At 37.4% G+C, this 23,137-nt stretch overlaps 1 protein-coding gene across 7 annotated transcripts in view; it reads right to left on the bottom strand.

Annotated features, from left to right (window-relative positions):
- Positions 1-23,137, bottom strand: part of LRP1B (LDL receptor related protein 1B) — a 677,950-nt gene that overhangs the window by 275,145 nt on the left and 379,668 nt on the right. For all 7 annotated transcript variants that reach the window (XM_027695895.1, XM_027695888.1, XM_027695892.1 and 4 more), the window contains one exon: positions 14,946-15,108. In XM_027695895.1, coding sequence (XP_027551696.1) covers positions 14,946-15,108 — 163 coding nt within the window. The remainder of the gene's footprint in view (positions 1-14,945; positions 15,109-23,137) is intronic.

Here is a 23,137-nt window from a genome sequence, read left to right as displayed (position 1 = left end):
TGTGAGTGCCTGCAGTAAGGACACTGGCACTTTGCTGTTGCCATTTTTATCTGTATTCTTGCTATTCCAGAATTCAATAAAAATTTTACAGTACAATTTTAACATTACATATGCAGCATCACCTGCTGATGCCTCCAGGGTGATATGGCTCTTTGGTCTTTGGGCAATACAAAACCCCAAAACATTTGGTAATAATGATCTCACAGAAAGCAAAACCACCATCTGACAGAGCACAGAAAGCACCGTGGGGCACAGGAGGCACCAAGGGCCCCATCTGGTGTAAACTGCACTGTCAGCAAGCACAGAGCACTCACTGGTGGATGTGTTACTGCTCATGCCTTGTAACTGGTCAATGATGTTAATTACAATTAAATGTTCACTGCAGAACTTTATGACATGTATGGACAGATGAACACAGACTTGATTAACAAGCTGCAGACTAAATGGAAGTCTTTCTGAAGCTAATGTTTCTGAAAACTATTAACAGAATTTAGTCAAGTAATATTTCCTGTTCCTAACAGGTAACGGGGAAACAGATCATACAACCATATCTCCAAGAAGTACATGAGATGAAAGAGATGAATATCCTTATCCAGTCCTCTGGTCTGTGTGTGGATACTCACAGTAATAAATCTCTTCTCAGAAAGCTTTTGCATTCTATCTCTTAGCATGTGTACTCCTACTAAAATGGTCTTATCCTGTATATGTTTTATTTGGGGGTTTTTTTCGCCTTTTTGCAGAAGGGTCAAAGGCCAGCTCACACATTATCGTGCTGGTAGGCAACTGCTGCCAACTTCACTCTCCTGAAAGCTGTGTAACAATAAGGTGATGGCAGGCACTCCCAGCACTCTGGCAGCTGTGCCTCCCTGAACTTCCCAGTCCCACTTTAAAAAATGGAAGTGGAAAGACTGTAGAAACAATTTTCTGAAGTTCTGCTGGACTTCAGAAAACCATTTTTAAGAATAATGAACAACATAGAAGACATTTTGCTTGAAAAACAGCACCAAAAAGTAAGGGATGACAATTATGGAGAAGAGAATTAGACATCCCACTGTTCCAGCTGAAATAGGACGCAGCTGAGTAAGGATGTATAGGAAAAAGCTGCTGGTATAATTAATTTTAACACAAGCTGAACCAACCCAAAGGTTCCCCAATGTGCAACCCCCCCCCCCGACTCTCCTCTCTAGGATTAGTGTATCACCTACACAGATACAAGTTAGGAGGCACCTGGATGAGCAAGAGGACTTCAGGAAATGATATAAAAAGTGAGAGGTTATCCCAAAGCAAACACAAAGATCCCAGTCCTGTTAGTCCTGACAGCAGCACATGTAACTTGACTCTCACATAGTCCACGGTATCTTCTCTGGAAGGTGCTCAGTCACTTCCTGCCATGACCATGTTCAAGCACTGTTTTAAAACTGCTTTCTGTTTGCCTTGGATTCTTATATAGGTCTAGTTTAGTGAGTGGCAACACAAACTGCTCTCCGTTGACTTCCCTTTGTTGAGGGAGTGAAGCTGGAAGGGTGCAGAAAGAGCAGGTGCAGAAAAATGCAACAGGGAGGAGAAAATCAAAATTCCTAAATCACTTTTACCAAGGTAACACCTAACCCACAATCTAGACTCAAATCAGTTATATCACAGCACTAAGGAAAAGCTCCAGAAAAATAGGAAATATTATATTGAATTTTTTACAACAGGAAACAGACAAACAAACTTTCCTACTTCCCTTAACTTCCCAGGAAAATGGAGACCAAATTGAGACTATAAAAAGCACAGCCACTAAATAATCAGAAGTTTGGATGAAAGAGGTGTTGGTGGTGGGGAATATATGAAAAAAAGTTGCAATAAGTGAGTTTTCCTTGTCTAGATTAAAGGAAGTCTCTTAGTTGTCCTGAAGTAGCTAAAAAGTCACTACAAGAAGGAAATAAACTCGTTTTTGTACCAGCTCACAGCATGATTAAAGGCAATAATCTTATTTTGTAAGAGGTGAGGAATGTACAGGTTCATGTAATCTCCTCTCTGAATATTATGAATTAAATTGTTAGACAAAACCTCCATGAGGAAGGCTCAAGGCAGTTTGTTCTGCCTTCAAATAATGTGATAAAATAGGTGACCCCTCAACCTCTAACTCTAATCTCTATTCTTCTTCAATATAAAGAGGAAAAGGTAGAGCAGGTGTGGATTTATGTAACTTATCTTTATGCTCTAAGTGAGAACAAAAAAAAATGTGCATCAAAAACGTTACATGCACAAATTCAAGCATTCAAATGTTGGCAAATATTATAATTCCTGTGTTGTCTTAAATTATCCCAGGATATGAGCAATCAAAATTATTTGATTACATCCATGCTTATTATTTTTCCAAACACCCTGCCTTGTGCCCTGAAGAGTGATCATTGCTTTTTTACATAATGTGATGCCCTTTGACAGAGATGTGTTTTGTTCAAATCCTGCTCTGAATGCAAAGCTGCTCATTTCTGAACAGGCACTTACCAGTGTTCACACCTCTGTCTCCCACCACTTCCCAGATATTAATGAATTCTTCCTCACAAAATCCTCCCAAGCTTAAATTAAGGGATCTCCCACAGAATTTAAACCCAGAATTTCAAGCCTACCCAGTAATTATGACTGCTCAACTTAAGCCTGATACTGCACAGCCCCATTCTGCCTTTGACACAGATATTACTTTTTAAAAGCTTCATTCCAAATCACAGATAGTTGAACACAGACAAAACTTCCGTGTGAGGCCACAGGTGGCTCATGCTGGTTATTCAAATACCATAAAATACATAAGCAGCAGAACATTTGGCTAAAACAATTCACCAGCAATGAACAGGAATCCTCTCCTAAAATCTTGGACAAAATAATAAGTAGAATTCAGTTTTCTTTCCCAGTAAAAAAATCCTCATCCATGTCCTTCCTAACAAAGGGTGGTAAGAAAAATTAGGAAAGGGTCATTAAACCTGAAAGCCACTGTGGTCTACAACATGCCAGCCAGCTGTGGTAAGAGAAAGGAATGTCTGTGCATGTGTATTCAATGTGTACATCACACACAGACACACAAATGGACTATATAAGTAGCCTCACTTAAACAACTGACCAATCTCAGCTGTTACCTGAATTGAATATGACCTGTGGGAATTCAAAACTTCAAAAATAAATCTGCCATGCATTTAAATCCCAATAGTAAGGTTTTGTTTTTGAAAATGTTAGAATATATATATCAATTTTGAAATGAGAGCTTTGTAGGCTAAAGTATTATGATCTACCAAAATACTACATTCAGAAAATTCTACATGACAAAAACCCAGTAATTTAACAGGGAGATTTATATATAAAAAACAAACAAACTAATCCTTGAACTTTCAGATGTAACACTTTCACATCAGTAAACCATGTAAAACTCTCAGGAATCCAAACAAGTGCTTGGCTTGGTGTAGTCAACCAATTTTTGTTCCAATTTAAATATTTTGGTTAGAGGTCTGATTTTCTGTTGAAGTCAGTGTAATCCCTGTTGGGAATGTAGTTTGCTTATTCTCCTCTCCTTATGCTCAGCCAGAGGAGCTGTGCCAGCAGAAAGTACCGAGTGTTTCCATCCTGCTGGATGAGATCAGCCAAGAGGTGGTGCTGTGCAATTCCTGTGCCTGGAGAGGTCTGTGAGAAAAACTGTATGTTTGTAAAACTTACAGAGCTGAAAGACTGTAAGTGGCTATTTCTCAGAGGGTAAAAAAGGCAGTGAGTTTCAAATATCCTACTATTAATACAGTGTTCTCATTTACAATCTGTTATATACAAATCCCTGAGTATTTTGGTTTGGGGTTTGTAGATTTGCTGTCAAATCCTAATGAATAAAAATTATCTAAACCAAGCTGAAGCAGAGTCAACGAGGCCATTTTTTTCCTTGATGGCCTTTTTTTAGACTTCTCTATGCTAAAAGTTTGCATCTTCAGTGAGCTAATTGCCCATTAATTGAAGGTAAACATGTTTTCAAGTGCCAGTCTGGACACTGTCCAAACTCCTAAATTCTGTTCCTTAGAAACACTAAGACTGTGGCCAACTGCAATCTTGGACCAAGTTTTTTTTTACTGTAAGTGCATGTGTTTGTGTGTGTTATCTCTGAAAATTAATCAATCAGTTCCAGTTAATTGGTAATGAGCAAACTTAAAGTTTAAAAGTTTCTAGCATAGAACATATTATTTCAGAAACTAAAGAAAGTCAGTGCTCCCCCATTTTGAGTACTTTTGCTATAGTTTTCAATGTGGTAAAGCAGAAATTGATTCTCCTTCCACCATGGGCTGACATAGTTACGTATTTCAGCAGATAACTTCAGACAACTTATTTAACAGCTACAGGACTGAGCAAACAGAAGAAAGAAATGTTGTCACTCGTCTTTAAAGAAAGGCTGCTCATCACCCCCAGTGTCCACAACCTTCTACCCAAGGCAGCAATTTGCCTTCTCAGCCACCACATGAGAAAGCTGCTCCTGCTGCTTTACGGATGCAAAACTAAATAGGACTTGTAAACTTACAATTCAATCACAGTCTCTGTTAAAATGGAGGCAATTCCTCAAAGGCAAGGATGCAGCCCCTGGAACTTTTGAAGATGTTCCACTGTAACTTTTTTTTTTTTTAATCAAAATCCTCTTAAAACTCAGTTTTCAGTTTCATTTGCAGTAAATTCTATCATCTCTAAAAGAAAAAAAATAAACCCCTAAAATTTATTTTTTGACCCATTTTCCTTAAAATCCTTCAAATTCCTTCAAGTGCAAAACCAAAATTGTTACTTTGGCAATGTTTCAGCCATACTTTTTAAAGAGCAATGCTGAAATTTTACTAAATAGATTTATTCATATTTATTCTTCTAGTATCCCCTTCTTTGACATTATTAACTTATAGGCCCGTACACATATCCACCTTCCCTTACTGAGGATGTGTAACACAAGGCTACAACATCCCTGCCAGACAGACATTGTCCTAAGTGCCCCTAATGACAGAGCAGCCAACTTTTAAATGATTTATGTTCTAATATCTCCTCAGCCTCGTACATTTTTCCTGTACTTATCAGTCTCTGCTAATGTTTTTTCCTGTTCTTTCTTTAAATAATAAGAATAATGAACTGAATGATTCTCATAATTTTTGTTAGTCTGGATGGTTCTGGTTAATCCAGAACAGGAGTAGTGGACTCAGTGATCCTTGTGGGTTCCTTCCAACTCAGGATATTCCATGATTTTATGATTCAATGTTTTTATACTTCAAACATGGCATATACACGGGTGATGATTTATCTTCAGAGAAGAAGAAAATGATAAAGAAAGAAAAGAATGGTATGGAAACAGCTTATTTGAAAATCTGTGGTTTAAACAATTTTGTACTGCTACAGAACAAAGACACAAGAACTATGTGGGCATCACCAAAAAAAAAGATTTGGTAAACTTATTGGAATCAAAATACACTATCTGTGTAAAACATAAACTTTTAGTTACTATTTGCATTTTATTCATTTTAGAGAAAATTAAAACTTTCTCTCAATATCTATATATACATAGACACACTTTTAGTGCAGAATAATACAAGTACATCTTAAAAAAAGATGGGTCCTAAACAGCTATAATTTCAGTTCTAGTCTTCCACTCATGCAGTGCTCTAATTTATATCAGAATCTGTCTTGAACATGAATGACCTTACAGAAGCTTGTTAGATAATAAGACCATCAGGTAATAAAAGAAAAAAAAAAAGGAGACTTCAAATGGACATGAACATAATGTCCCTGCATTATGGAGCCTTAAACTCCCATTTATATTCTCATTCAGAACCAAAGCGGCCTCAATTCTCTCCAGCTTAATTGCTTTCAACTTGAAGAAAATCACTGATAGGGTGATTTAAATCATGTAGCTTTTGCCTGGACATCTCAGTTATTTAAAAAAAAAGCAAATAAAGAGAAGTACTTCAAGACTTCCATACCAGGCAGAATAACATGCCCATCTCCTTCACAAGTAAGAATTTCTAATTCATAGGCTCACAGTAATTTCTGTAAAAGATGAGCATTTTGATCAGAAGTTTAATTAGCTAAGGACTTAAGGAGAGGGATCTGAGGACAGGCAGAAGAGTAACTACACCAATTACACAGAGAGAAAGTAAAACTCAAGTGGGAGGACACGTTGCATCAGCTGTGAATTGCCCCAGGCAATCCAGCTCATGGAGCTTTATTAGTGTCCTTGCTGCTCATGTGTTCAGCCTGGTTTGTTGAGACAGTTCAGATGATCAGGGACCAAAAGCACCAGGGACACCCCATTAAAAGCTGGTTTGGGTAATGAAGATGCTGTTAGATGACAGCTGAGTTCTGGTGTGTTCAGAACCCGAGCCCATGAGAGAGGCACAACACTGGTCCTCCGGATCAAACTTTCAATAAGTGAAAATAAGTTTTACTGGCTTACAAGCTGTTTTAATTTTTTTTTTTTTTAACAAGCTACAGCTATTTTGCGATTTCATTGATGTTTTTGTATTCCCACTGATTTTTTTTTTCCTATATTTATTGACACCACTCAAATGTTGTTCCTACAAGTAGCAGCACAAGAAATCCATTACTGGGCACATGCTGCATAAGAAAAACAGCTTACTTAAGTTCACGCTTCATTGCTTTAGTTAGTTTTTTTTTTCTCCACACAGTAGCACTGATTATGAGGTGATACCATCACTCAGAACATTAGTAAACTCTTTTAATGACACTGCCAGTGTTCACTTTGCCAACTCTTTCCAAAAGGGTTTTGATCACTGGAAAGATACATCCTTTCTAATTCACAGTTTGTCGTTGCTATTAGTTGGATGCAGCTTGTTTTGGGCACTAAATACAGTCCACCTTCAAACATATACAGAAGATTGGATGTTAATTTTAGTCACCAATTATTAATTTCAGTGATATTTGATTAATAAAAAGCCATGCACAATAGCAAATGCACTCACATAATTACTTGGGAACATGCACGTACCAAACCTGTTCAAGTTTATTCTATTTTTATTGTTTTGACTGTAATTGTCACTTTGATCCAAACCAATAACCTGACCTAGTTAATGAGTTCCCTTTTAATGCAATTATGTCACCTGCTTGATATTTTGATTCTTTCAGTTTTATCAGTGACTCTGAATACTTTTCAGATGAATTAACTAACTTTTTCATACAAGCTCCTATCTTCCCATGTTCATAAATCAAAATTTATTTATTTATTTTTCAGTTCATTGAAGAAAAGAACCATTATTTCTTCTATTTTCTGTTTGCACATGAATGCAAAGTCATGTCATCTTATTTTGGGAGAGAGCAGATGACATTACCCCTTGTTCCTTTTTCTTATCACGAGCAGCAGCCACGAGGTTTCCTAGTGAGCAAACCTGTGCTCCTGCACTAGAATAGAAGTTCCAAAGGAGGTAAGATCCAGAGGGAAATGTAAAGGTGACAGAGTTTTATGCCTCAGCTTAGTTACAACAATTAAAATTAAAAGCTGGAACAGCACAGAACTGGAAGAAGTTTTCTAAAACTTGAGATCAGTCAAAACATCTTTTTCCATAAATGTTTCACAAGCATTTGACCTAAAAGGGATAATAACAAAGGGAAATGTAATTTTAATTTTTTTTTTTTTTTTGGTCTGATTAAGTATCTTTTCTTCTCTCATCTCATTTTGGCTCCACTGTTATACCATCTCCAACTGTTCACAGCCTGAAAGAGGTTGTGGAGGGGGAGGATGAGCAAGTAAATCTGAATTCTTAATGAAAACTTTCATATTATGATTAGTTACTACAAAGTTTTTGAGGCTTTTTTGGTGTTTTTTTCTTTGTGCGGCTTTTTTTTTTTAATGAAGAAGATTCTTTTTCAGGTCATTTTTAAAACTTTCTAGAAGTGAGTGGGTCTTATATGTATCTTACAGCTCTTTGAAAATCTTTGTGACAAGAAAAGGAGCTGAGCTCTTTTAATAATGGCATGTTATTAAAATACTAATGATTTTGCTGTTTAAAAGTGAGCTTTAATGATTATAACTCTCCTCTTTGATCAGCAGAAAATGGTGACTAATCTAAGAGGGAAAAAAAAAAAAGAAGTTTTAAGATTCAGAGATCTCTCCCAAGCCTGGTGGCTGCTATAAAAGCTCAGAGACAAGAGAGTAAAAAGAGAATAAAACAGGCAGCAGACAAGAAGTGCAGATGTTTTATTTTTATCCTGAAAGACTCCCCTGTCCAAATAACAATGAAGGAAATAAAGAAAAATATATACTTGTTTGACCTCACCTGCTTTTTGAATTTCTACTCTTCGTCCCCTGTAAGAAACTTCATCTCCTCATTGATATCAAGTTCTTTGACTTTTTCTCCTTTTTCCTTGTCCAAGAAATCACTCAAAATCCAATTGCCAGTTATCACACTGTCAGGCCATTCTGCCAGGTCAGGTTGAAGACTTTTTTCTTTCTCTCTGCCTACCAGGGCGAACCCTGGGGCATCATGAGCCCTCTCCAGTTCCTATCTCAGAAAAGAAATGAAGCAAAAGGCCACGTCCTTCCAAAGCCCAAACATGGGGACCTCTTCACTTATCAGGCTAAATGAGACACTGGGAGACCCTGCTTTACTCTGTAAGTGTGCTTTCTGACCCCCCCATTTGACTTATAGCATGCTTAACTCAAGGTAAATAAGGTGAATGCAAACTCTACTCATGGTGTCTAAAATATAGTGCATTTATGATTTGATTTTTTGAAAGATACTGGTACAGAAAACAGGAAAAATACAATTATTTTCAACAATGTTGATTTGGAAAGGTCTTTCTCCACTCTCTCACCAGCTGACTTGCTCTTTCCTGGCTATTGTGGGATTTGTAATACAGGTTTTCAGGTTTGGTCGTGGGTTCTGCCCCATCAAACATTCCATCAGAGACTTCACCCATGCATTTGTCTAAAAGCCCACCAAGTAGGATAGCTCTTACTGGCTCACATGTCTTCCCACGATACCAAACAGCTTGAATTGTCAGCCCAAAACTCCTATTTATACCTTCCATCTCTTTGACCTGTTAAGGGCTGTTTTCCATCCTCTGGGAGGGCTTTTCCATACCCCAGGCACTACCACTCATGGCTCTCTGGTAAGAAAAACTTTTCATTCAACAAAGTATAAAACTTTTCCCATTCCCTTGGCTTTTTAGTGCAAACTGCTCACTGGACCTTACATTGCATTTTGATCTGTCCAATAAATGCAAACATCCCATGAGGGCAATCACACACAGCTTGAGTGTGAACATTTGCAATAGCAGCTAATTGCTCTGGATGAAACAACCAACCCCCAACTTCTTCCTCTTACCACTACCAGAGTTATTTCAGAAGCAGAATTAATTTAAAGCTAAAAAGAAAATCTTTAAAGGCCAGAAACACTTCTTTTTATAATTTTTTTTCCTAGATCTCTGCAGTATGATATTTTAAAGCTGCTGCTCTGTTGTTATAGGAAAGGCTGCACTTCAAAACGTTGTCTTACCCCTTCCTTCCTCCTATTTTCTGAAATTTTAGACTGAGGCAAATTTCCCCACTGTGTTTCAAAAATATAGTTATGTATTTTTAATTATCATTATTATTTTCATACTGTGGCTTTCATTTGAACCACAGAAAAAATCTATGCTTAGAATCCTTAGAATCCAGGAGGAGTTAACGGCATAATACTTTCATATTTTTTCCTCAGAACAAATTCTTGAGATGATGAAGTGGAAAACTTAAGCTGTTAATTCTCCTCCCATTTCCCTTGTTCCTCTTTGTGAATCACAAAGGTATCAACTGATTGCTATTATAGACTTAAAATGCAACAGAATAAATTTTTTCGCTGTTGTGCAGTTGGTTTTTTTTTTCCTGACTTATTAACATTACCAAGAAATGCTACATAACACCATGACACATTAATAGCTGTTGCTCTTCAAACATCATCATATCACAATCTCTTCTTGTGTGCATTTACAAATGTTTTGTGAAAGAAATAAGCGGAGCTTGTGGTTTTTTTTTTTACTTCTACACCACAGCAGAAGGAAAAGCCGATTAAAAGATTTATTCAAATATTTACATGACACACACTGTTGTAGTATTAAAATGTGAGCTTGCTCCTTTTACACATCTCCTTTGTAAAGCAGCAAATCTTTTCTCCCTTTTGTTACTAATGTAACTTTTAAACGGAAGTTACAAGTTTCAATGACTTCAGGCTCTAATTGGACATCCCCTCCAATTCTTCTCTTCCTCATCCTCTTCCCCCCCTCGATACACCTTGTTTTTATGCTGACCTGGCAACATGTGCCAGCCCAGAAAGCAAAACACGTCCTGGGCTGCATCAAAAGGAGTGTGGCCAGAAGGTCAAGGGAGGTGATTGTGCCCCACTGCTCTGCTCTGGTGAGACCCCACCTGCAGTGCTGTGTCCAGCTCTGGGGTCCTCAGCACAAGACAGACATGGAGCTCCTGGATATAAGAAACAAATTCTTCCCTGTGAGGGTGGTGAGGCCCTGGCACAGGTTGCCCAGAGAAGCTGTGGCTGCCCCATCCCTGGAAGTGTTCAAGGCCAGGTTGGACGGGGCTTGGAGCAACCTGGGATAGTGGAAGGTGTCCCTGCCCATGGGCAGGGGGGTGGAATGAGATGATCTTTAAAGTCTCTTCCAACCCAAACTGTTCTGGGATTCTCTGATGATTCTACAGAGGTTCATGCAGGAGGTGTCTAACCTGTTTCCTCACTCCCAATACTGCTCCACACTGCTCCATATATCCTTCCACACACCAGCTTTGATCTGCACATCCTCGTAATCTCACCCTATGTGCCCTTTATCCACACATCTCCTTATGTTTGGAAAGTTTTGTAAGTGGGCGATAGATCAATACCCTCTGCATTTCAAACGTTATCCTTAAAGTTCATCTCTTTCCATAAGCCTGTGAAATATAGTAAAAATTATGATCAGCATCCCAAATAGCATCAGAGCCATCAGTACAAGTTGCTGGTTTCTGGAACCAGCAGTAGCCCTGAGGCTGCAGCCTTATCCTCTATTCCTGCCTTTTCCCATTTTCTGGCATTCCTAAAGAAAACAGAAAATTGATATGAGGAGAAATTAAGAGACTCTGGTATTTATATTACTACATGTATGTTAAATGTCCAAGCAGTACAATCAGGACTCAACATTTCAAGTGCTCCTGTTGGGAGGGGACTGCAGTATTCCCCTACTCCAAGGGATTTTTCTCTAGTAAAATGTTGCTATACATTCTCCATTGCCATTGCAGTGCAGTGGAAGGCAACAATTTACCTTGAACACTGAAGGTAATTAAGTAGACATATTTACAGCATAAATATGTAGATGTATACAGTTAGAACTGCATTCTACAATATTAATTCCTAATGTTCCTGAATGCATTCAAATATCAGATAGCTTGAGCTATTTTATGCTTCCTATTAAATACAAGGAGATGCAGAGTCATAAAAAAAATAAAATGCTTTGTGTATAGACATTTAGCTGGTTGTGGCAGAGCTGGGAGAGAACCTAAATCTGATCTATCCTCTTGTGAGTTTTAAATGTGTTACCTTCCCTATCATCGATGTGCGGTGATCAGAGTCTCATGAATATGCACACCGGTTGCCAAACTAGCTGAAATCCTTTAAAAAGCCATTCCCCATGAGTACAGCAGACCTACTGAAGACCTTAGCTAGAGATAAACTCATTCTAACTCAGCTCATATTTGTTTCATATGACAGTCATAAGCACCGTCATCAATTTTACACTGATTTCAAGGACTAGCAAAAGGAATCGCTTCTGTTTCTTGACCACTGAAGAAAAGAAGTCCCATATTAAAATTTATCAAAACTATGAACTGCAGACATATGGAGCCAAACATCTTACTTCAAAGGCATTTGATAGATAAAATGTTATTGCAAAACTATTTATTCTCCCTCTCTGTTTCTGGTTGCCACTTTATTTCCTACTAACCTTGTCCTAGCTTTTTCTTCAATCCATGTTTCACTGCCAAGTCTGGGCTCTGAAGAACTCACAGTGATCAGTGGAAACACATACTGTGTCCCCGGTTATGGTCTCCTTAACACAGATCTGATACTTACACTGTGCTACTCTGAACTTAAAATTAGGTGATGTAACAGATAATCAGTACTGCAAAACCTCTAACTGGGTAAGTTCATTGGTAGAGGGGGGGATTTTTCTGGTAGGTATCTATTAGACATAGTCTGGAATAATCAAAACATCAAACACAGTTCAGACTGATAAAAGTGCTGAAATCCCACCAAAGTAACATACTTAGATTAGACACATAACAAACTTGCTTCTGCAAGAGTTGTGTGAATAGCAGAATCTTTCTTTTCTCCATTTCAAGTTCAGTTTTGGAAGAATAGCAAAAGTTCTTTCATTCACTGTATGATATGAAAGACGCTTAGCAGCTCGAGTTCCATTGTAAGCTCATAGAAGAATACATAAAACCATCAGCACCAAACATCTATCAAAACTTGAAGGCACAGAGATGTAAAATTAACCACATTCAAAAAATATATTCCTGAGTGCTGCGAGGGGAGCCATTTGGAATGAAGACATTTTCCACCAGTGCTTTAGTTGTTTTATGGATAAAATCAGAATTTCTGGTTCACAAAACAACTAAACACAAACAGCACAGACATGAGCATGCAAGAATAGCAGAGCTTGACCTTGTGCTACTACAGGAAGTTTACCATAGAACATAAGGGCTTCTGATGACATTCTGAATTTCTTAATATAGGAAATGGTCTTCTCTGTGCGAGCACACCCTCGGCTTGTAGAAGAACATCAGGGACACTGAACATACCAGGACAGCATTACATGTGACAGGAGCAAATACCTTACATTTAATACCTTAATATTTAATTCTTGCAGGAGATAAAACCTCCCAGAACAACCTGGGCTTCATATTTAAACTTAACCACCCTTCCAAAAAAATGGGTATATAATCATATGCTTACAGTGTATAAACATAACTTCCTTAAGAAGCTGCTGCACACTCACTTTCATGCAACTCATTCAGTGCTCAGCTTGCAAATTTTTTTAGTATGGATGCTTTTGTGATTTTTTAAATGAAATAAAACCAGCAAGTTACCCAAACAGCAATGCCACACTAATACTTTACTTTGCCACACTTTTAGTTAAGACACCAAAATTAGTCTTAACTACTATCAATGTGAAATAATAAAAAAACCAAAGACCAAAAGAAGAAAAAAGAACCAAAGTAGGAAAAAAAATGAAAGAAGAAAAAGAATTAAAAAAAAAAGGATCAAAACATTTTTAAATAGCCAGAATGCTTTTTGATTTTCTGTTTGCGTTCTGTATCAAAACCCAGACAAAAACCAGCAGAACTAATATATAAGTTGGAGCTTATCAGTATGTGAGATATTTGATTAACAGAACAACACATCAGATAACTAATAAAACTGCCAATAAAAACAGTAATGAAATAACTGCTGTAATACATGCAAATCATGTATTCTGAGAAAATTTTCCACCGAGTGTTTCCACCATGAAATAAATGGATATTCCTTATGAATAATCCCACTGTAAAATAACATAATCACTCCCGGCCTTTCCTATAGGCCAGCACTTACATCTACCTAAAACAGCCACTATTCCTCTCACATATGGCACTGAAAAAGGCAACTCTCTGAGTAAGAATGGTTTGTAGCCAGCAGGTAACAATTGAAGGAAAACAGCCTCTCATTTTCTGTTCCATCCCTCCTCACCAAAGGCTTGGATATAATTTGTCCATCCCTGACAGATAAGATTAGATAATGACAAGCTTTGGATTCATGTAGTAAATCCAGCTAAGAATGTACAAGCAAACGTATACAAAAAGGGTTGCTGTTGGCAAATTTGAAAGCTTCAAGTTCTTTCAGACCAGAACTTGCAGAAAATCAATTTCTACATGAATTTTTATCTTTCTTTTAAAACAACTCTGCAGTCAGATCGAGTCAAATTTACCATCTGCTGCAAAGAGAAATACAGCTCTACTCAGGAATTGCATTACCAAACTTCTTTGTAAACTTTACAGGCAAGCTGTTCCTGTCAGAATTTAAGTCATTGTGATAATACATCTTAATATTCGGTCAGGCTTTAAATAAAGAGTGACAAAAGTCCACATATGGATGACAAGCTGTTCTACAGTAAATATTTTTGTATTTATTGAGAAGGGGCTTATGGCAGCTTAGGACATATTCCACCAGGCATTTCAGTCTAAAGTACTTACTGACTAATAAAACCGAGATAAAATCCCAGTTTGAAAATCCTCACCAAAATTTAGTTTTTAAATTAGCTTGATCCTATTCTTATTCCTATTCCTATTTATTTATGCTTTTACTTGAAAACCTTTCCCAGCTGGTGGATATTATAGAATGGAGAACTTTTAGTACCCTGAATTTTAAGCAAAGTTTTATTCCTAAGTGATATTGAATGTTTCTATGGAAGAGAAACAGCAAATACAATGTAATTTTACCATTATAGCTGACCTCTAAAGCAGAGTAAAAATTCTTCCACTTTTTTTTTGCAAATAAACTTGTTAAACCCATATTCATGCAACTGAGGGGATACAGCATAAAAATCCTTTAAAAGTTCCTTTTCCACATACTCTAGTGAGAAATACAATTTACTGAAAAGCAAAGGCAAAAGCAAATCTTATGATAAGTAGGGAGAAAATTGTTTTTTTCAATTTCAATTCCATTTTGAGAAGTTACAAGGCACATGTTGCAATTAATACTGCAATTATAGTAATTAACTATTTGCTCCAAGTTCACTACACGTTACTGTCTTATTATAGCGACTATGCAAGTAACTCAATACAGCAGAGGAAAAATAGGTTTTAAAACATCTGAACAAAATAGAAAGTATATTCAGTCACAGGCAAGCATGCAGCATGTAAAATAAATGCTAATGCAGGTAAGTAACCTTACCCTGCTGTTGGATCAACAGCTATGGCCTTGGGGTTATTCAGATCCAGCTCGATGAGGGTGACACACACTGACCCGTTCTGGCTGCAAACAAAGATCCTGTCACTGACGTGATCCACAAAGTAAAAATTCCCCGTGATCCAGTCGATTGCTATTTGCTGTACATCTGCCAAAAAAAAAAAAAAAAAAAAAGAAAGAAAAAGAAGCTCAGGAGTGCAATTGCAATACAAATAACTGGCTGCCAGCTGCTTCATTGAGCAGATGCTCTACTCACTTAAAGAGCTCCAGCTGTTTTACATGCATTAGATGGTATATTATAAGGAATCCAATCCTCAATACACAAATAGTGGTTGGAGAGAATTTTTCCTTTTTAAGCACAGAAGTCTGATTGCAACTTCAGCGGCATGATACACATTTGTTTGGAGTTCTCTTAAATATTTTAAAGTTTGTCATCGTGATTTTTATTTTTAGGGCATATTTAGAAGCAACCTCACTGAATGATGGTGCACCCGTGAAACAGGAGTTTGAAATGGTGATGGTAGAAGGTTGCAGGGGGGAGGAAGCTCTGAAGCCACACAAGTTCTGAAGTTGGTGTTCTAGCATGTCTGTTACACTGTGGGGATGCTACATTGGTAAAGCTTATAACAGTTTACTGGTTATATTTTAAGGGGACTAAAAGCAGATCATAAATACTTCACGGAAATAAAAAAAAACCACAAACCTGTAGGTAGATATGCATGCCTAAAACCACTGTATGTACTAGTAGCTGCATGTGTATTCATTTGTTTTCATTTAAATCACTATTTTTTCGTAGTTCTGAGGTATCTGGATGCCGCCAGATTACTGATTTAACCACCACAATAAGTAGCATTGAGGTAAATGTCTGCAGGATGCTTATATAGAGATATTTATTAACAGCTATGCAGTTTTTCCTTCCCTGGATGCTGTGGCAGCTTCTCAGCCACCAAACCATTTCAAACAGTTAGTTCTTTTCCTTGTGGGATCCTGGAGACACTTTTTGTAAATGCCTTAAAAATCCCATGTTTTTCTTATAAGTCAACTGGCCTGTCCATACACAGCTGTACTGTTACAGTAAGGAAAAGTATAAAGAAGTGCAAAGAACATAACTTTACCAATTTCATTTAACTAAGATTCCTTTTCTTCCTATTCTTGTTTACAGGATGCTTGTTTCAAGATTCTATCATGACGAGAGAAGCCAGATGTGATAAACTATCATTTCACACAGTAGGGTTTGTTTTTTTTTTTTACTTTCAGTTTCTGTATTTCTATCAGTCCTCAGATGTGGAATTTTTAGGTTTGTTTTCCACAATGCAACACAAAACTGGTGCTCCCATCATGTCAATGCTGCACTGGAGAACATAAAGTAAATTTGATTGAGCAATAACTGTAGTCATTAAGTTTTTGACAGTAACTAAGGGCTTATGAGTCATGCACCTGCTAAATACTTAAAGCAGACACGGAGACTCGTCCTGTCCTTCAAAGTGCAGGTAAACGAGATTTACTCAATGAAATACCAGGAATACCAGGTGTATTCCACCACAGACACACCATTACACAGGTCACTGCTGTCCCTTCTCTCTTTGATTCCTGCCCTTCCACTATTCATTTCCCTTTTAATTCAAAGTGAATATTGTGCCTTTTCCCTTCTGATAGCTCTTATTACAAAGATCTGCTGAGACAGAATAAAGAAATGCTCCATTTATCCCAGTATCCAACCTCAAGAAGGAGGCCAATGTCAAATGCACTGAGAGACATGTGTGAGCACTGATATATTTTGGGCAATAGTGATGAAAACCTGGATTTTTTTCATTGTCCAAACAAAACATAGGATGTACTTTGAAAAATATCAGGAAAAAAAAACCCCAAAACTCTGTGCCTCTGGAAATCAATAACAGCTTAAGCATTTTCAATGTGTCTGCTTACCATTTTCTGAAGTTGGAATCATGGAATGAAAAGTTTATGGCTCACTGATTCAGTGAGGCTTTTGAAAATTGCAGATAAGCTTCCATGTAATAGAAGCATTTCGGAAAACATCATTTATAAAGAATGAAAGGTGCAAAAGGGATTCGATTTTAAACATTTGTAGAAATAAAACTAGTAATTAAATTTCTGCAAAGAGAGCTCTAGAAGATTGTTGTACTTTGGGAAGTGGATGAAAAGGAGCAAGGTTAAGTAGCAGCCTGCTGGAGGAGGATGCTGTTTTCTTCTTACTGCACGGGAAAAGTACCTATTTTTAGATAAATGTGATAGAGACATGAAAGGCATATCACACACAGATTGTTGTATCTCTTAACAATATTCACAGTTATAAAATGTTTGCTCTATTATTTCCTTAGTTATTCATTAACATATCGCAAGAAATTGCACTAAACAGGGTTTTTTATGGAAAACAAGAATAATTAGCTGTTTTTTTAATGGAAAACAGGAATGATTAATTCAAGATCATATTAGGGATTTGCATCCCATAGTTAAAACTGAGCTTGCTCAGCAGTCCAGGAAAAGTGAGACATCCTAAAGCAATACCACACCGTAACCTTTGTGTCAAAAAGCATTGGTCACTCTTAACACTTATTTACCCAATTTCCCTTCCCCAGGAGGATGTCTTTGGGAAGGGCACAGAGGTCCCAGTAGCACAGGTTATTGAAGAGACTTGGGGTTATTACAACTGCATTCCTTGTAAAGCTGCTCATTCCAAAGCATGCCATGTTTCAAGACTTAAGCACAGAGTCTCCAGAAAAAAACCCAATACATTAATTCACATTACTTTTCTTCAGAGGAAGAATAGACCTATTCAGAGTGATGTCCTACCATGCAAAGAACACTTCTCTAAAAAATAGACCTTCTGGGGCAGTACATCACTGTCATCTAGTAATTAACCTGGGCACTGAACACACAGCACCATTTGTGTATTGTAGATACCATTGATCTGGTTTGGGTTTTGTCTTCTTCGTACCATGCCCTCTGCAGTGCATTGGGCACATCCACTTTATCACAGGGGAAGTTCATAAAGAATTGTCCAAGTCTACTCCCCCATCAAATTATATTCTGCATGAAAAATCCTCTCAGTAGATAACAAGTGCTATGAATCACATCCTAATCTCCATGGTTTTGCTGGCAGCTGTGCTTTAAGCTGCTGTGAATGGCTCCCCAGTTATCACACAAGTTGCATGTGCTGTATACCATGGAGATAAGGGTTTGGTTGCACTGGGGACTTTTAATATATATATATATATAAAACTTCTTGCACTCAAGAAGTTACTGAATTAATTTCATGCCTATTTCTGAATTCATATATAAATCCCACTATGTGCAGATGTCTAGTCCACTCACATCTTTAAAGTAATTAATCTTTTTTTCTTTCATTCGCACAGTTTCAGAAGGTCCTAAAAAGAAATGTTTCCCCACACATATTTATTCTGAGCAATCTTCTATAAATTTTTGAGGGTTCTTTCCTATATTAATAACAGTTTCCTTGGAGCATTTCTGTCAAATGTGATCATCCTTCCTTTATTACTTTCTAAAAACTAGGATTTTCTCTAAAATACTTTATAAAGAATAGTTAAGACATCACATAGTTTAAATTCTACTCCAGTTAATGACATTATGTAGACCGTGGGCACTAGCAGAAGTATGGCTGGAAGTAAACTTTTCCTATTTCTTTTATACACACAAATATTACTAGACCTTTAGAGAACAGAGTAATTTCATATGAGGGTGGCTAAATCTTCAAAGGGTACTGGAAATATATGTCTTATGGCCAAACCATATTTTATACAAACCAGAGCCATGGAGAATGACTGTCTTCTTTCACTCTGATTTTCCAACATACATCTTGTGCTGTAGGAATTGCTACATTTATTTCCATTTCAAATCAAGACTTGCACAAGACTTCAGAGAGCAGAGGAGAGGGAAAAGCAGTGACATGTTCTTGTATTATATTACTGTTGTAACTGAGGATTCTGCACATGTACCATCAATTAAAATCAGTATTATGTTAACAGATTTCATTTTTCCCAAATGCTGAAGAAAGACTAGAAACAAAAATTAATAAGTTTTTTCCAGTTATACACTTCAGTATAAACAATCCTTGTTTTTTAACTGGTCTAAGCAAACTACTCAGTGGAGTTCATAGGAGTTGTTGAAATCTTTTTGAGAAACTTCTGAGAGAACTGGGAAATGATTTTGGATGAAGTACAATTACAATTAAAAATGCTCATTGCACTCTCCATATGCTTCTTGTTAATAATAAAAGAGATAGACAATATCTCACTATTGTAAAAGAAAGAACTTCTACTGCCTTATACATTAAAACTGTCCTTGTTCTGAACATGACTGAAATGGAAATTTACTCAAGACTCAAGGTGTGTGTGACCATTTCTTTGCAAATTAGTATGGAAGATAAGAACCTTGTTTCATCCTTTCTCTTTCAGCACAGTTTTGGACCTTTCTTTATATTATATTGATTATATTATATCTGTATTATATTATATTATATTATAATATTTATTATCATAGAATCACAGAATGGTTTGGGTTGGAAGGGACCTTAGAAATCATCTTGTTCCGTTCTCCTGCCATGGGCAGGGACACCTTCCACTAGATCAGGTTGCTCCAAGCCCCGTCCAACCTGGCCTTGGACACTTCCAGGGATGGGGAGTCCACAACCGTTCTGGGCAACCTGTGCCAGGGCCTCACCATCCTCACAGGGTATAATTTCTTACTAATGCCTAATCTAAACCTAATCTTAGGCCATTCCCCCTTGTCCTATGAATATACGTCCTTTATTTATTTTTTTTTTTGCTTGCATTTTCCCCAAATAACTGTATATTTGTAACATATATTAGAAAATGCTTACAAATAATATTTATTTGTCACAAAAAAATGTTTGCCTTTTTTTTCTTTTGAAAAAATGTATCTTAAAGGAAGAATTATTTTTATTATTTTGATTGACTGCTTTTTCTTCAATAAACCATACATATGTCTTCTGAATCAATGTAACACTCTAAATTTCCACAGAGGAATTTCATTCTGGGCTTGCTTAAGGGAGGTGAGAGAAGGGGCAGTGCTTTAAACAGTGACAGGTGTATCTTTCCACTTTGCAAAGAGCAGCTCAGTGCTATCACAGATAGTTCTACAAAGAGCCACTTGTTTAATTTATTTTCTAGAAAGTGGGTGGTTTTGAGGAGGGTGAAACAGTTGTTTGGAACGCTGACCATATGCTTGGGGAATAAATGCTTTGGAGAAGTTGTAATAAAACTTTCAGGAGCTTAACATTTCTGCAATGAGCATCCTCACACATGGAAGGTGTCAGCACAGGTCCCAGTGGTGGTGCAATACAGAGGGGTGCTGCTCAAGTGCTTCCTGATGAGTCAAAAGAGATGAGACTGAAACAAAGGTTAAACATTTATATATATATGTATATATAAATATATATATATATGTAGATATGTAGAGATATATATCTGGAAGCCAAAATGATAAAAAATGAGATAACAAAAAAAATAGGCCAAGATATTTGAGACATCTTGCCTTGCCCTGTATTTTCTCAATCTTCACGTTTTCTCTTTTTTTTCCACATATATCCATTTTACCCCTCCATGACTAGGAAGCTGCTTTAATTTTTTGACTGAAAGCTGGGATTTTAGCAGGTGAGTCTTTGTGAACTGTATAAGGTAGATAAGTAACATTAGTTCCAGGCATAACCAGACTTTGTTAGTTTAATTTACCACTTATTTAGAAAAAAAAAAGGGAGATAAAACTATGTATTTATAAAGGAAAAATCAATTTTTATTACAAAGAACAACAGTAACAGGAGATAGACTTTTTGTCCCCACATGAGTAAGAAGCCAAGTTATGAACAAGACTAGAAGCAGCAAGCCTTTCTGTTTCTCCAGTATCCAATGAGACCAGGTAAATAGTAGTTAAAACACACAAAAATGACAGCCTGTGAAATCTTCTTGCAGCACTGCCTTTGCTGTGCCTCTTCTGAGAGTAATGCTCCTAATTAGCAGCCCAGACAACCTTATACTGACACTGTGGCTTGGGAAACTTAAGCTGGCATAGATTTCTCTGTGTCCCTTCTGCTGACAGCAATTTGCCATAATTATGTCTGCAACGCCATTTACAAACTATGATTTTTATTAAAGATGTCACCATTCAATAAGTTAGATACACTGGTGTCTAAACTTTTAACAGCCACATCCAGAGTGATTATTGCATGTGTTGAAAAATGAAAAATCAAATGAAAAATATCCACCCATCTTTTTTCAAGTGACTCATCCTCAAATATCTGATTCCTCCAAATTAAATCAGCCTTCTCAGATATGGTTTCTTAAAAGCATAGTGCAGAACCTAAAACATACTAAATTTAAATAAGCAATTTAAAGCATCCAGACTTCAGGTTCCTCAAAAGAAAAGAAAGCTTTTCCTCTTTTTTTGCTGAGTAACATAATTTAAATTTCAACAAATTGGGTTACTGACAAAAATATCATTGGCTTTCTTCCAACCCTACAGCATATTAGGAGATACTGTGTTAAAAATCTATGAATGTGAACACTGAGACAACAGTAGTCTCCCCAAGCTGAAGAATTTTCAAAAATATGAACCTAATCTAAACATTATGAACACTCAACGAAAGCATCCTGATAGCTCTAAAAGACACCGAGTCTCTCAGAGATCCAGAGTCTATTCCATAAGTCAGAGATCCAGGACTCTGACTTCCAACCAGGTACAGAAGAGAACACCTTTGGGTTCTGGTGAGGCCCTGGCACAGGTTGCCCAGAGAAGCTGTGGCTGCCCCATCCCTGGAAGTGTCCAAGGCCAGGTTGGATTGGGCTTGGAGCAACCTGGGATAGTGGAAGTGTCCCTGCTCATGACAGGAGGTTGGAATGAGATGAGCTTTAAGGTCGCTTTCAACCCAAACCATTCTGTGATTCTATGAATCTATGATTTATTCTATATGAACACTCCTCACTCTGTTTAAAATCAGACTTTTATCCTTCCGCTGGGTGCAGCCCCACTCAATGAGAAGATCCAAGGCCTGAAGTTTCCCAAAACTGAGGAGTTTTTAAAATTAGCAGTTCTGCATCTTTCAAAGGACGCCATGAAGACCATGACACGGTCTGTCCTACCAGCTCCCTATCAGTCCTCAGAGCTGTAAGTTATTATCTGAGCACTAATCACAAGGTAAGGCCACAGACACGAGTTTTGGGGCCTCTTTAGCAGTGCAGAAGATCACTATGGAAATTTAATGCTCAGCTCAAAATATAGATATAAGTAAGAAGTTTTTTAAAATGAGGGTGGCAAAACACTGGCACAGGTTGCCCAGAGAAGCTGGGGATGCCCCATCCCTGGAAGTGTTCAAGGCTGAGTTGGATGAAGCTCTGAGCAACGTGGTCTAGTGGAAGTTGTCCCTGTCCATGGCAGGAGGTTGGAATGAGATGGACTTTAAGGTCTCTTTCTACCCAAACCATTCTGTGATTCTATGAGTCTGCATTGGCTAATGCTCAATATGAGTCTGCATATTGAGCAGATAATGAGAGAGAAATGTGGGTTTAAAAATAAACTTCTTCCTCCCATTGGGAATCCTGGGATTTATAGAACAACAAAAACAACAAAAAACCCCTCACATTTTCCTCTTTTCCCCCTCTGTTTACAGAGCACTCAGAGGAAATGTGACAATGGTGGACCTTAGGTCTGCTTGTGTCTTTCCCTGGAATTTTACAGCAGGGTGGCAAATTCTGCTCCTGGATCCTTTTTCATATTTCTTGTTTTACTTGTGTTATAGAATGATTCTATCACAAAATGCATCAAGTTTCTGGAATGAGTAAGATGAATGAAGGTTTCTGTTACTGGGTTTTGTGTCACAGAGCTGGTTGTGATGCCAACAGCTTAAACGAGCAAGGAAAAAGTCTGACATAATGAAATAAGGTCCTTATGAATGGCCTTCTCTTTCAATCCTGACTGTTAAGAGTTTTATAGAGAGTGAATTTTCTTACATCACTCTCATGTCAAAAACAAGCAAGAAGAGTTGAAAACCATAACATTCCTAATTTCTGCATTACTGAGTTTCAAGCACATTGCCCAGTGATTGTAAACTCGTAATGGGGTCCCAGTAGCCACGCACACGCTGAACAATAAAGACAGATTTATAGAGGTACATAGCTATAACAGTA

This window comes from Neopelma chrysocephalum, unplaced genomic scaffold, assembly GCF_003984885.1.
Source record: "Neopelma chrysocephalum unplaced genomic scaffold, ASM398488v2 Primary Assembly neopelma1_103b, whole genome shotgun sequence".
In the NCBI taxonomy this organism is placed as follows: domain Eukaryota; kingdom Metazoa; phylum Chordata; class Aves; order Passeriformes; family Pipridae; genus Neopelma; species Neopelma chrysocephalum.
This window is presented reverse-complemented; position numbering and strand designations above follow the sequence as displayed.